The sequence below is a fragment of the Monodelphis domestica genome, chromosome 3 (assembly GCF_027887165.1).
Source record: "Monodelphis domestica isolate mMonDom1 chromosome 3, mMonDom1.pri, whole genome shotgun sequence".
Taxonomy (NCBI): domain Eukaryota; kingdom Metazoa; phylum Chordata; class Mammalia; order Didelphimorphia; family Didelphidae; genus Monodelphis; species Monodelphis domestica.
Genome location: NC_077229.1, coordinates 515,112,631 through 515,127,686, shown reverse-complemented (window position 1 = coordinate 515,127,686; position 15,056 = coordinate 515,112,631). Strand labels below are relative to the sequence as shown.

At 38.8% G+C, this 15,056-nt stretch overlaps 1 protein-coding gene across 13 annotated transcripts in view; it reads right to left on the bottom strand.

Moving 5' to 3' along the window:
- Nucleotides 1-512: 512 nt before the first annotated feature.
- ARL15 (ADP ribosylation factor like GTPase 15) overlaps nucleotides 513-15,056 on the bottom strand; it is a 485,879-nt gene continuing 471,335 nt past the window's right edge. For all 13 annotated transcript variants that reach the window (XM_007486307.3, XM_016431297.2, XM_007486298.3 and 10 more), the window contains one exon: nucleotides 513-875. In XM_007486307.3, the coding sequence (XP_007486369.1) occupies nucleotides 723-875 (153 nt within the window). In that variant the 3' untranslated portion in view covers nucleotides 513-722. The remainder of the gene's footprint in view (nucleotides 876-15,056) is intronic.

Here is a 15,056-nt window from a genome sequence, read left to right as displayed (position 1 = left end):
GTAATGCATATCTCTTGATAGGAATTTGGGCCTGGATATCCCTGTTCAAATACAAATTAATAATGGTCTATGCCTTTAAAGTGGGGGGGTGGGGGGGGAGGGAATGAGACTTGAGTTGTAATTGACCAAAAAATTACTAATGTTGTCAATAAGTGACACTTCAAAGCCAACCCTGCTTCAATAGAACATTCCTTCCTTGTAAGATGATTTATTAGAACTGTTGGGGACCATTCTTAACAGAGAGTCCATGAGGGCAGCATATAAAAATGTCTTCTGAGTTTCTAGAGGTCCATCAGAAATTCCAGGCTATACATTTTCTATATCTCCTTTTGAAAATAAGTCAAGGTGGTGGAGTACTTTTGCATCCTTCACAAAATATTTGGCTCTTATGAACTATAACTGCCCTCCATTTCTGCCCAGGGCAGATCATGGAGGTTCTCATACCAAGAGAAGGAAGCTACATGCAATGAACAGAATAATTAGTGGTAAACAGAGAATAAATTCTCTCTCAGTAGTGTGTACTTGGACTTTAATATCAATGATAATTTACCTGACTTACAGAATATTTACTTGAATAGAGAGATGAAACAGAATCTGATATATTTGCAGAAAAAAATGGATTTCAAAGCAGTTAATAGTTTTGATACCAAAATAAAATTAAAATAAGAAACAAACAGGATAGGTAAAAGGACTTTCCGAGACTTGGTTTTCTTTTCTAGCTTTCACATTCTTACAACTTCTAAGTTCTTGTCTTCTAATGAATTTATCAGTAGAGCGAAGCTAGCTCTTACTGCATCCATGTCATCTAGTGAGCAGGGCTGCAGAATCCAGCGTTTTCCTCGTGCAAGTGGTTCAAGTTCCAAATATTTTTTCATCTAAAAAAAAAATTTAAGACACATTATTGATAGATATCCCATTCTTTCTCACACCAATCATTTGAGAGAGGAGTAGGGGTACCCCAACTATCTTAAGAGGCTGATCAACAGCTAGTCTTGTAATACAGGTTCTATTTTATGACCTGAGCATATTTTATTTAGGGTGAGTGACCTGCTTGCAAGTCACTATTCTGCCTTTCCTCTTCACAGCATCACAGCCTGGGAGGTCCTATTAAGTCTGAGAAAGAATTGCAAGTACAGCACCAGGCCAAAAATGGCAAAGATGGCAAACATTATTCTAGCAAGCTACTTCCGAATTCTCCCATTCTGATACCTGAGGATACTGGAAAAAGCTACAGTGTGCCATTGGACAGTTGCAAAGAAGCTTTTTAAGACTCAATTAATTTGACTATCAAAATAAATTGCCTGCTAGATCATAAAAACAATTCAAATCCCTCCCCATTTCCCCCCCTCTAAAATTCCTCAATCCACCACTATGATAAAGAAGTCAGTCTTATAAATGGGTAATATCTTGCCATATTACAAAAGGATAGAGGCTATCCTAGGTTTTTCCTCTAAAAAAACCTGGTTTTTGGTTGCCTATGGGCAAAGGAGATATGAAACTGACCTCATGATGGGCACATGGGGTCAGGCATCTGCCATCTTTTCACCACTAAAAACTTGTACACACATCATCACTGCTGAAATGTGTTCAATAAAACATCATCATAAACCAGATCCTTCTTCTTGACAAGGCTACTGATTTAATAGGATCCTGGTAAACTCAAGTATTTTAAACTCACAGTTGCCAGTCTTTTAATTTATAAAATGATTGGTTATTTTTCCTGTTGGTGCAGCCTTAAGTTAAGTTTGCCTCATGAACATTCTATCACACACACAGTCATGCTTATGTGGGCATTTATAATACGGGCAAGGTTTTACATAATGAAAGATAAATATAACAGCTAGTCATAGCATCAAAGGAAACATTATTTAAAGCTATTCTTGTTCAACAAAACCCATTAAACAATGTGATCCATTAAACAATGTGTGCCATGGAAGATTTCCAGGGTCTTACCTTTGTGAATACCTGATTTAAGAAAATGGCCACAATTTCATGCTGTTTTAAAATGTGGTATCAGTCTCCTTTAATCACTATAATTACACATACTTTTCTAACACCAACACAATAAATATGTTGTCTAGGAGCCAAGATGGCAGAGTGAACAGAGTTGTTCCATGTCACCACAAGAATCCTTTTCAACCAAGATTAAAATATCACCACAAAAGAATACAGGAGTGAAAGAACCAACAAGGACATGGAGTGAAACAACTTTAAAGAAAAGAAAAAACCAAAAGTTAGGCAAAAAACATCTGGGGCACTGTCGTGAGAGGAGAGCAGAGCCGGCATGAGGTTGGAGCAAGGAGGGAAGAGCAAGCAACGAGCGAGCCACACACGCCCACCCATCTGCTGCCACAGGTTTAGAACCTAAACTCAAGCCAACATTCAGATCCTGAGATCCTGCAGGGCAAATAGTGGTACAAGTCAACCCACACCCCTTGAACTTTCAAACCTGTGGAGAAGTCCAGAGACACAGCCCAGGGCAGTCTGGGCTGAAGTGGGTTGATCCTTGTGGGTCCAGAGAGAAGGCAGGAATCCCAGTTTGGGCTTGAGATGAGGACACAGTTCACAAGGAATGCCCTATCTTGTTTCCCCAAACTAAGGGCAGAGCTCCAGGACAGGGCAATCAAGGGTGTGTCTGATTAGATCAAGTACATCCTGAGACTAAAAAATTGAGCCCAAACCTGGGGCTAGAATTTGATCAGTCCCTGATCAAGCTCAGAGTGAGATCAAAAGCTTATACCCAAGCCTGAGTCAAATCTTTAAGCTATCAGCATCTCAAGGATCAATTGAATCAGCAGGGGAGGGCCTCTCAGAGCTCTCAGTATTCAGACCATCAAATCAGCCTCTGAGAACTGAAACTGGTAAACCCCCAGAAAATAATCTAAAATAGTATCAAGGAAGGACTGAAGTATAAGAGGGTACCCCAACTTCCCAGAAAACAGAGCTTACCTATAATTAGGGAAAATGAACAAACAACAACAACAACAAAAATACCTAACTCTAAAGAATTTTTATAGAGACAAAGAGCAAGGTATATACACAGAAGGGGACAGTGAAAGCAAAGGCAACACAAGCAAAGTCCAAAAGAAAAATATGGATTGGATACAGATTCTGGAAGAGCTAAAAAAAAAAAAACCTTCAAAAACCAATAAAGAGAGGCACCAGTCTCTAAAATATACTCCTCTGTGAACTAAATCATCCTATTTTTTTAAATGATAAAGGCAACTAAGAAATTTGTTTCCTCCACTCACAAATAGACAACAAGTACTTCAACATTTTTCTTATAAACCCCATCAAAGGAAACAATGATTGTAAGTACTTAACCTACTAAAACTTTGTGGGATTTTAAAAATTGGAGATAGGAACATGTTAGTGGACAATGATAGATATTCAAAAAAGGGAATCAGTAAAACAATTTTTAAAAAATGCAAAGGAGGAAAAAAGAGCAGAAGGGGACACAGAGCAATTTCCTTGCTACTTTGTTAGATTACATTTTTATGTACTTATCTGCAGCTATTTATTTGATACAAATATATATTTTATATTGGATGTTATAGAATACCATGCAATTATGTATGCTATATTGTATCATATTTATACATGTTATGTTTTATATAGTACAAATTTTATAATATACATTTATATAATAGAAATACCTATTTCAGATATAAATCACATAAATATGTACATATATTTATTTTAAAAGGAAACCAGGTAATTCTGATGGTTTCAGGATGAGTCATTTAACAATTATGACTTTGTATCATCTTAGGTTTTATGCAGTACTAAAGGATTACATTGTATTTGATGTTAAGTTCATGATAAAAAAGAAAATTTAATTAAAAAAACTTAGGGATACAGTTTCATTCTGAGCCCAAGATGAAGGCAGCAATTAGAAGTTGGCATTTTTATAACACTTTAAGATGTATAAAACATGCCTAATAATTCTCTCATTAGATCTTCCAATGAACCCCATGAAGTCATTAAATACTCCAGTCATTATCTCTATTTCCCATTTCCCTGATGAAGAGACTGAGGCTTAAAGAGATTAAATGACTTGGCTCCTGCTCATATAGCTTCTCCCAGAAAGCTTTCTAGACCCCCAATTCAGTGTTTTCTCTACTACATGCCACCTCACCCCCTCCCAATGTTAAATGGCCCCTGTTTGTTCCCCAAAGATCCCGTATGGCTCATATTCCATTAATGTTCACGTCCAAGGAAAACAAGCACTGTCTTTTGTTTTTAAAGAAACCACGCGTGATGTGTCTTCAAAGGGGAAAAGCACTGCTCCCATTTCTGCCCACAGCAGTTCATTATGGGACTGATGAGACTGTTGAGCAGTAGGACAGAAACGGACCAATAGGAACAAAGCATAAATTTGTGGAGCGAGGCACAGCGGCCAGTTTCTCTAGGTAAGACCGAAGCTTCAATTCATTAGTGTTATTTTTCCAAAGCCTCATCTGATCTGTGCAAAGGGGGGGGGGGGGGGGGGCAGCAAGGTTGGGGAAATTGCATCAGTCAGACCAAAAAATGGCTGCAACTTGGCCTTATGGTGCAATGTAATGTTTGAGCAAAGAGCACTCACGTCAACAGATAGTGCACGTACGCAACACGAGCTTGGACGAGCTTTACCTCTGATGAGTTTACTAACCACTGGCAGAGGCCAGAGCAGTAACTGCGGCTAACGCTATTCCTAAGTCGGCTCCAGAACCCCCTTTCCCGGTAAGAGCGCGCCTCTGGAACATCCCTCAAAATACTTCTAGCTTCCACCCGCTCTGCTACAGCCGGTTCCAGCAAAACCGAGCGCTACTTGACTGCCTGGTTCTAGGCGATGAGGACATGTAAACTGATAAAGAACATCACTCTGCAGAGCTCCACAGCCGTGAGAGAGCCGTGCCCGTCAGTGACTCATGGTGTAAATATTTAAGCTTTGTAGATCCACTGTAGTAAGAAGTGCTTACACGGAGGCTGGGGAGGGCGTACCTCCGTGGGGCGATACACAACGGGGCAACTGAGAGCAGCCCCCAACCTGACCCACAACAAGCTCCAGGGTGGCCACCCTCGGAAGAAGCTTCATGGCGGAAGCTAAAGCAAAGGGCTGAGGAATCCGGCCTCTTTAGACCTCTAACCCAACTGACTGTCTGGCACACGCCCCCTACTGGCAGACAACAGCGACTTACTGACTGCGTGACCCACCCACATGGAGGAGAGCAATTTCAAAAGGAGTCTTGGCAGAACTGTTCCATCAGATACTGCAAGTGCATATGTTTGCCACAGAAAAGAGCTTTTCATGGCCCGAGGTTTTGTGTTTCTGAAAACACTGACCTCCAACCAATAGGAAACAAGAGAAAGATGCAGCTGAATCTCAATATTACGTTATTATTTTATTTATTATTAGTATTTTAATATAAACTCATTATTCAAGAAGAAATGAATCCCTGGGCTGAGGGAGTGATTTCTAGGAAAAGTAATGCAATGAAGAAAGAGATCTCTTTCTGTCTCTGTCTCTGAGGCTCTCTTCCCCCCCACCCCCACCCCAGATACTTTTAACTTTACTCTCACTCTAGGCAAAAAGCTTTGAGAAGATCCATTGGACCTGACAGTACATTTTCTTCTGGATTCTTTATTAGATGCTTGAAGTGTCATAGCCAAACTCCCAGAAAATGCCCAAACAAGAAGACAAAGATCATTGCCCAAGAGCTTTTGGAGACAGCACTTCTGGGAATGATATCAGAGTACAGATGTCTGGCACACATACCCATGGCTATTTGCGGGGATACCCACAGAATGACTATTTGCTAAGAAGTTTTGCCTCCAATCCTCGTATGGAAAAACACAAAATTAAGAAGCAACCTATCACATATTTTAGTTATGCCGGGATGACTCTCTTCAATAACACGAAAGTAGGAGGTAATTTGCATAAGGACATTCTGTTATTTATATAGTTTCCTTATTGTAAGATCCAAATGTAATAGGCACCAAACAACACCATCTCACTGTAGTTCCTGTTCATAGCAGCTGTTATATGACACATTACAGAGTAGAACCAAGGTAGTCACTTGGTAGTAGGTGGTTTTTTGTTGTTGTTGTTTTGAATGCTTCCTTGAGAAAATGAATAATGAGAACAGTCTTTCCTCAATTAGGGCAGCTCCTTTAGTTGCAAGGATACTTACTTTTATATCTCCTTGCCTGTTTGAGATTCCCAATCCACATCAATCTGTTGATATGATATATATTTATCGGTTATAGAAATTTCAAGAAGAAATAGAGAAGATGATAGATGTGACAAGTGTTGAGCAGAATTATAAAAAAGAAATAGATTATATTTTAACAGACAAGAAGCGACTATTCATGGTATATAGATAGCAGTCATTTCAGACTCCATTGTCAGTATAAGTCAGATCAATGTTCAAAAGTCAAAATAAATAACAAAATAAAAGGATGAGAATGAAATGATATTGCATTGAATTGCAACATTTCTAGCACAATCTCTTTAAAGAAGCAATTTTTCTAAAAAAAATGGGAAATGGACAGAAGTAAAGACATCGACACCTCCATTTCTTAGAGAAAATGTACAATGGCAATCACTACAAGGAGGCAGCAAGAATCCAGAAATTGCTTCAGTGAGAAAATCTTCTTACTTGGCAGATATGCACTAATTTAGAGTTCAAGTTCACTTGCAAACAATTGCAGAAGAAGATGCAAAGCCCTGTGTAATATAACCTCATAAAAGAGTAAAAAAGAAATGAGGGAAATGATCCTACTCTATTAGACTGACATCTAGCTAAGCCAGACCATTCTAAATGAAATGAAGTGAGAAGAAATATAGATGAAATGGTGTACATTTGTCAGTGTTGTTATTATTTTTTAACAGTAATCTATTTTCCCTGATGATAGTATTAGAACTGAAAAATCAGAATTCTACTTCAATAGCAGACATAGTATTTGACAATTGAGAAGACATAAAGAAGTTGGATTTGACAGATATAATTCAGTTTTTAGAATCTCAAGTTAACAATTTTAGACATTCATGAACTGATTTTCAATATAAGGGGAAAACAAATGAGCAGTAATACAGTAGTGCCTACAAAGTACCAGGCACTTTACTAAACATTAAAAAAAAGTGAATCTCCACAACTACCTAGAGAGACAAATGCTATTATAATTCCCACTTTATAGTGGTAAAACTGAGACAGAAAGAGGTTAAGATGACGTGATTTGCCCAGGGTCACAGAGTTGGTGAGTTTCTGAAGGGGCACTTGAACTTAGATCTTCCTGACTCTAGGAAGCAGTCTTCCAATGCACCACTAGGTACTTCTAAGTCAAGGATAAGAAAACAACTTCAAAGAAAACAGGTCATTAGGACTGGAAAAAAAGGTAAGGATAACCCCTGTGATAATTAAACTCCTGAGATAATAAAAAGAATGAAGGATGTGGTTTTTGCATGGGAGGGAAACGCTACAAAGAAAGAAATGGGCAAGAATCACACAATCATTATGCCACAATGTGATAAGCGCGCGCGCGCGCACACACACACACACACACACACACACACACACACGATCCTGGTATACTAGGTCTTACCGATGATTGACAAGGAAACGGTAGAATGAAAGTGGTAATGGGCAGCATTTTTAAGACGGGGAACCCAATTGTTCCAACTAATTTAAGCGAGTGATTTTCCTCATTTTCTTGAGAGGAAGCTCCTGTGTTTCCCACTTGAAACTTTATCATGGTAGGAATGGGGCTGAACAAAAGCTGATGAAACCAGTCTAGGGAGATAATGTTGACTGGGTGGTTGAGCCAGTAAGTCAAAGGCATTAGGAGGAAATGCAGGACAGACATCTAGATAGGTGGGGACATCTCTATCCTAGAAGTCTCTAACCTTATTCATTTCTCTTTGGCACAAAGTCAGTAGAAATTCTAGGCTTTCTTTGTGGCCCCTCAGGCATCTGAAATAACCATTTACAATATTTGTGGCCTTCAAGATTTTCTTTTTTTTAATAAAGCCCCGTATGATCTTTAAAGCTCTCCTGTTTTATTTCCCAGATCATTGGGGAATCCTAGTTTGTTGATCTTCACCAAAGCAAGCAAGACCGTTGCCTACACTGGGACTCCAGGACTAGTTTAAATTCTTAACAGTTCCTAAGCCAAAATTCTCATTTACTTAGCTATATGATCTTTGACAAATTACTTTAATGTACTAATGGAGTCTCAGTTTCCTCTTCTGTAAAATAAAGGGTTGGCTTAGATGACCTCTGAGGCCCCTTAACATTCTTAGATTGTGGGATTCTGATAAGGTTTATCTTGCCCAATTGAATAATTCTTCTTTAAATTACTTTCTTGTATTTGGGCTGTGATAGGTTTGGAGTGAAAGAAAGCAATTGATGAAAAAGAAGGACTATTTGGAATTTAAGTAAGTAAAAGGAAAGAAAAATTCAAATAGGATGAGGGGACTGGGGAAAAGAAAGCCTTTCTGAAACAAAGAAGTCCTTGAGATCCTCTCTCTATCCCCAGACAAAGTGATCTTTTTTTTTTTTAATATGGTCTGGGCCAAAAAATGAAGTACATAGAAAATACAAAAGGGATTGATGTTGAAGGTAATATACAAAATGGGAGAGGGGGTAAGCAATACAAAAATTTTATTAATGGTGTTAGATAAATTAAAGAAGTGAGAAGCTAAGGGGAAAGGACTACTTGTACACAAATATTTGTAGCATCTCTTTTTGTGGTGGCAAAGAATTGGAAATTTAGGGAATGTCCATCAATTGGGGAATGACTGAATAAACTGTGGAATATGACAGTGATGGAATACTGTGATAAGAAAGATACTGAGGAAGATATTTCTAGTTGTAATAAATGAGATACTCTGGCTTGACTAGAGAGATATTAGTGGAAACCTCAGGGAGCCTAGTTGTAATGGAGATAGAGATACTTCTGAGAGATAGAGAAATACTGCTAGAGGGGATACTCTGGGGTTGCCTACTGATCACTACTGATGGCTAATAGATCAAGATATTTCCTACCCTCCACCCTTTACCTCCCAGTTTTCCACCCACACTCTCCTGCCACCCTTCCCCTTCCCCCTGTTAGTCAGCCACCTTTCTAAGTAACTCAAAGGTGAACTGTGAAGTTTAGAGAAGATACTTTTTCCCTCTTTCTCAGGTAAAGAGGTTTATTGGGAAAAACAGGACAAGGATGGAAATTGAGGTGAGAGGGATAGGGTTATCCCTAATCTATAAGGAGGGTTAGGAGGATTTTGGGAAATGTCAGTCTTATCACAGCTGTGACACAAAAAATCTGTCAGGGAGATGGGAGGACAACTGTTTAATCTTCTTTCTTCTTCCTTCAAACTCAAATCTCAAATATACAATCAGTTCTTCATACTCTAAGTCACCAACAAAAGTTAATTTCTTCTCAGCCTAGCTCCAGAAGCCCTCCCAAGGGTCCTTCAGCCTGGGACAGAAGCTAACAGGGGTCCAGTTCAGAGTTTCTTCCCCCTTCAGCCTGGCTTGACTCCCCAACTGTCTTTCCTGGGAACATTCCATTTGGAATGTTCTTTTTTGACTGACAGCTGAGGTCCTTTACTTTGTTTTGCATGCATGAAATTCTCTCTTCCTTCATACCTCTTCCACAATACTATTGTGCTATAAAAAAAGGCTGAACAGGATAATTTCAGAAAGAGATAGAAAGACCTACATGAACTGATGCAGAGTGAAACAAGCAGAACCAGGAGAACACTGTATGCAGTAACAGCAATTGTGAGTGATGATTTAGCTACTCTCAGCAATACAGTGATCCAGGATAATTCTGAAGGACTCATGATAGGGAATGCTATCCACCTCCAGAGAAAAAATTTTGGAGTAGGAATGCAGATCAAAGCATGCTATCTTTCACATTATTTATTTGGGGGTTTTGTTTTTATATGAGTATTCTCTTACAACAATAAACAATATGTGTTTTGAATGATAACACATATATAATCCAGATCAAATTGCTTATCATCTCCAGGAGGGGGTAGGGAAGGGAGGGAGGGAGACAGTTTGGATCTTATATAACTTCAGAAAACATGTGGAAAATTGTTATTACATATAATTGGGAAAATAAAATCTTTTAAAAAAAGTAAGTGAGAAGCTGCAGAGAAGTCAACAGAGAGTGTTAGGATAGAGGTACAAATAGACAAAAGCCCATGGAGTTTTAAAAAGATGAAGTGACATTTTTAAGCTGATTTCTGATGTGATGTGTGAGGTAGATTCCATTCACTTATGAATATTTCCCTCATTAATCACTTTATTAGGTGCAGGGCACTGTGTTGGGCACTAGTGACAGCAAAAGAGAAATCCCTGCCTTCAAACGGCTTATATTCTACTGAGGAGAGGGTAAAACTCCAGTGTACTTTAAATACAGACTTCTTCTCAATTGCAAAGTGTTTATTTTTCCAAGTACCAGACAAATGGTCCTCAGTCAGATTTAGTTTATCTTGGTTGTGAGCTCCCTTATAAAACTGTAGTCATCATTTAATTACAAGAAAGATGATTGAAATACAGCCAAAGAGGATGAGAGATTTATCCCTTGGCTCCATTAAGTATATATTCAGTGAGAATGAATGGAGTGAAGAATGTCCAAGACTATGATTTTGTGAGTTCCTTCCTATTCCTGGTAACCCAGAAAGAACTTGCACATGTGGGGTCATTCCTCCTCAGATTGTGAGTTCCTTTATGCTAGGCAGGAGAAGCCCTCTACTTGCACTTGTGTATGGAAATGGGGAAGAAAATGCAATTTCCTGCTTTTTTCCTCCAAGGGTTTGTGTGTGTGTGTGTGTGTGTGTGTGTGTGTGTGTGTGTGTGTGTGAAGGTCTAATATGATCTTTAAAGCTCTGTTGTCTTATTTACCAGATTATTGGTGATACTAGCTTGGTAACCTTCACCAAAGCAAGCAAGACCTTTGCCCACATTGGAACTTCAGGACCAGGCTTGTAGAAAGGAGAAAAAGTGCCCCAGCATCATTAAGATTCCTTAGAGTACATTCTTGGCAGCTTGTTCAAAGAAAGGTTAGGATAGAGAGAGTGGTAACAGCTGTTCCCCTTCTCCTTGGATGGTCTGTAGAATTTTGAAATCCTCAGAAAGGGACCAAATATGTCATCAAATATAAAAACAAATAATGAAACCAAAACCCAATAATGATGGTGAACAAATAGCATACTTCGTTTACTAAAGATATATTTTAATTCCAAATAAACGTTGTCATACCCCTGAACAGGTGATAAACATGAGATGGTTTGTATTTTACTGAGCAGTAAGAAGGACTGTTTCATTTAGTTATCATTTGATGTTATCTAGCTCTTCAATATCACTTTATAAGAGATATTTAGGAACGGTTGATTTTGATCACCAATAACATTTTATTAAAAAAAACAAAAAAACTCAAATGTGAAGATACAGTCCCATAGGTAGAGAGACAGCCCAAGACACACATTCTAGAAGAAGCGGCAAAAGAACCCCCTGAATAGTGAGGGCCTGAGGAGCATTTTTCTTCTGACTTTTAAAATCTTAAGAGCTCTTAGAGGCTAAAACCCCTGGAAAGAGGTTATGCTTTATTGTGTTTCCATTATAAAACTGACACGGCAGAGTTTATGCAGACTTCTGTCTATCTAAATTATTTTAACATCTTTATCTTAGTTTTACTCAGATTTGAATGTAGGCTAAAGATCCTTTGACAAGCTGACAAACATAGGCCAGTGAGCCAATAGTCATTTTTAAAGCACTTCTTATGTGCTCTAAAACTGTGCTAAAACCCCTGGAAATATGAAGAAAAGCACCCATCAACACAAAACATCCAACAGTTCCAATGTGGATGGACTATTTAGGATTTTCTTTAAGGAGGAAAAACCCAAACCCAAACCCAAATAATCCTTAATTAGCTCAGAACGCCGAGGCTAATTAATCATGGAGAAACTTTTTGTTCTTTTGAAAAATGAAATACTGATTATAAACATTTAACTGCAGCTAACTTGACTATCATTCATTTAAGAAACCCAACATTGGTGAATCTGAAAGTATATGCAATAATCCAGACCTCTAGTTTTCCATTTCTGCAAAGAAAAGATGGAGGTGTATTCTCTGTTTTTCTGGAGGGTCAAACTTGGTCATAATGATTGTACAATACTCAATCACATTTTGTAGTCATTATGTATGTAATTTTCCTGGATATGCTAACTTTATTCTGCATCAGTTCATGTGAATGCCCCCATACTTCTCTGAAGTCAGTATATTCATTGTTTCTATTTGTCTCTTTTACCAACCTGTTAACTTATCTTTTCATAATTTTCTTTACTTTCATTTCTTTACCTAATTTCTACTTTACCACCCTCATCTGATTTTTAAAATAATTTTGTTTTCCCAGGAATTCTTGCTGGGCTTGTGTACAATCCACAATTCTTTTTCCCTTAGAGACTTGGCTTGTAGCTGTTTTAACTTCATTGTCTTCATCTGAATTTGTGTCTTGATCATCTTTGTAACCATAGTTGATTTTTATGATTAGGTTACTTTTGAAATTTATTCATTTTCCTATACTATTTCTTGATTTGGAACTTTTTAAATTTTGGGCTCCATTCCCAGCATTGGGTGGAGGGGCTGCTGTTACAAGTTTCAAACTATTTAAAATTGCCATTTTTAGAAATGAAAATTTTTACTGCTTGCAAGATGGCATGATCTGGGAAGAGGTGTGGTCATTGCTATCTTGGTCTGAACTCGTCCTTATCCAGGAAAAGTCCTTGATTCCTTGGGATTGTAATCAATACTGCTCCTCATGTCTCTCTTCCCTTGAGACAGGAAGTGTTATTGCCCCTCAGGATTTCTGTTCCCTCTTGAACAAAAGGGCTTCTCTCTGCCCTTCAACTATGACCCAAAAGTATGCTCTAATCTCTTTCTGTCTAGTTACCATCCCTGAAGCTGGTGCTGCTTCTATCATTATCCCCTAGTTCCATCAGTGGTGTTTCATTCATGTGGCCTTCAGATCAGCCTCCTCCCAGATGGGACAAATCTCTCTTTCTGATCTCCTATGTTGTCATGGCCTGGCAAGATGTCTCACTCTGACCTATTGTTGACTGTCACTCTAGAATTCAATTTAAACCATTATTTTGAAATTGTTTTTAGGGGAATGATGGGATGGCTCAACTGAGTGCCTGCACTACTTTACTACCTTGACTCCACCCCACCACTGCTTCTTTTAGCATCAATATTTAATTCCATTCACATGCCAAATTTTATTTAGTCATTCCTCAAACGATGGGCATGGTCTTTGTTTCTAGTATTGTTTGTTTTTGCCATGAGAAAAGGTACTTCAGGGAATATTTCAGGAGATACAGGATTTGTTTTTTAATCTTCTTGGAGTTTTATGCCCAGGTATAACATCTCTGGGTCAAAGGGCATGGATACCTTAACACTTTAGGCTTTTTAGCTATGCTTTTTAAAGCATAGATTAGATAGTCTCTAAGGTCCCTTCCAGTTCTCAAAACATTCTAAGGCTATGAGATCATCTAACCAAGAGAGATGTAGAGTGTTTTTACCTAAGATTATAAGGCAATGCTAGCTAGTTTACTTACTTAAGTACTTACTTACTGAAGTACTTAAGCACTTACTTACTTGAATAATTTTGAGTAAAAAGGCAAGAACATTCAGGAAGTTTATTGAGGGAACTCGTTAGACTTTTGTGGTCAGCCACACTATGATATTGAAACCACTTTAAAAGACTGATATATATTAATTTAAGGTCACTAAGGAATTCAGCTATGTAATTCCTAAATGAAACACTCAAGTCAGCTGCCAGCTTTTTAATTACAAACAGGAGGAAGAAAGTGGGAGAGAGAGAAAGAGAGAGACAGAGAGAAAGAGAGAGACAGAGAGACAGAGAGAGAGAGACAGAGAGAGAGAGAGAGACAGAGACAGAGAGAGACAGAGAGAGAGAGAGAGAGAGAGAGAGAGAGAGAGAGAGAGAGAGAGAGAGAGAGAGAGAGAGAGACAGAGAGAGAGAGAGAGACAGAGAGAGAGAGAGAGACAGAGAGAGAGAGAGAGAGAGAGAGAGAGAGAGAGAGAGAGAGAGAGGAGAGAGAAGAAAAGAAGTTTTAAATACCCACTCTGCTCAGGCTGAGCCAAAGCGGGCTTTAAGGCTTTGGATAGCCAAGGCAAGGCAAGAGATCAGTCCTTATCACTCATGTGACCAATCTGGAGAAAAACAGTCTGCGGGCTTCTCCAACTCCAAGCACCAGCCTCCAACCACCTCTAGCCCTCCTCACAGGAAGTCACGAGAACTCCAGAGGCTGTTCTCTACCTCACTTCCTACGTCTCATATGTGCCAATGGTGGCTCTAGTTTGACCTAGGACTGCCCAGAGCTTTGTCCTTTTTTGCACATGTCTGTTGAAGGCCATTTTCTCAAATAATTAAATCTTGAGGTTGCCGCAGCCCTTCCTAATCTTGTTACCCTGAGTAGGGTGGAGATTGTCTTTCCAAGACCTGATTCTGTTATTCCAAGTATCTCTATTGTTATTGATCAGGAAATAGCTAAATCCAATTTTCTAAAGAATGGTCTGAATAGGGTGGAGTAGTTTTGAAATTCACAAGTCAAGGAATAGATGCAAAGGTAATTTAGACAAGAGGTGGAAGATCATGGATGGGAGTAGCAAGTCCTAGTTCAATTTGGATGAAATGCAGAGTGTGGGAAGAGAAGTAATGTGTAATGAGTCTGGAAAAGGTAGATTGGAGCCAGATTTGTGAAGGGTTTAGGGTTTTCAGTGTCAAATTGAGAAGTCTATTTTTTCATAGAAAATAGGGAGCTTCTAGAGCAGTAAAGGGATGTAGCTAGATCTGTACTTTCAGAAGGTCAAATTTGGCAGGTTGGTGAAAAATTGGATTGGAATGCAGTGAGATTAAAGGCTGGGAGATGGTTTGGAAGGCTACTACAATATTCTGGGGTATAGGACTTGAACCAAAGCAGGGGCCAGGTAGAGAGAAGTGGGCACATGCAAGAGATTTTGGGGAGCAAGACTCAATAAGGCTTG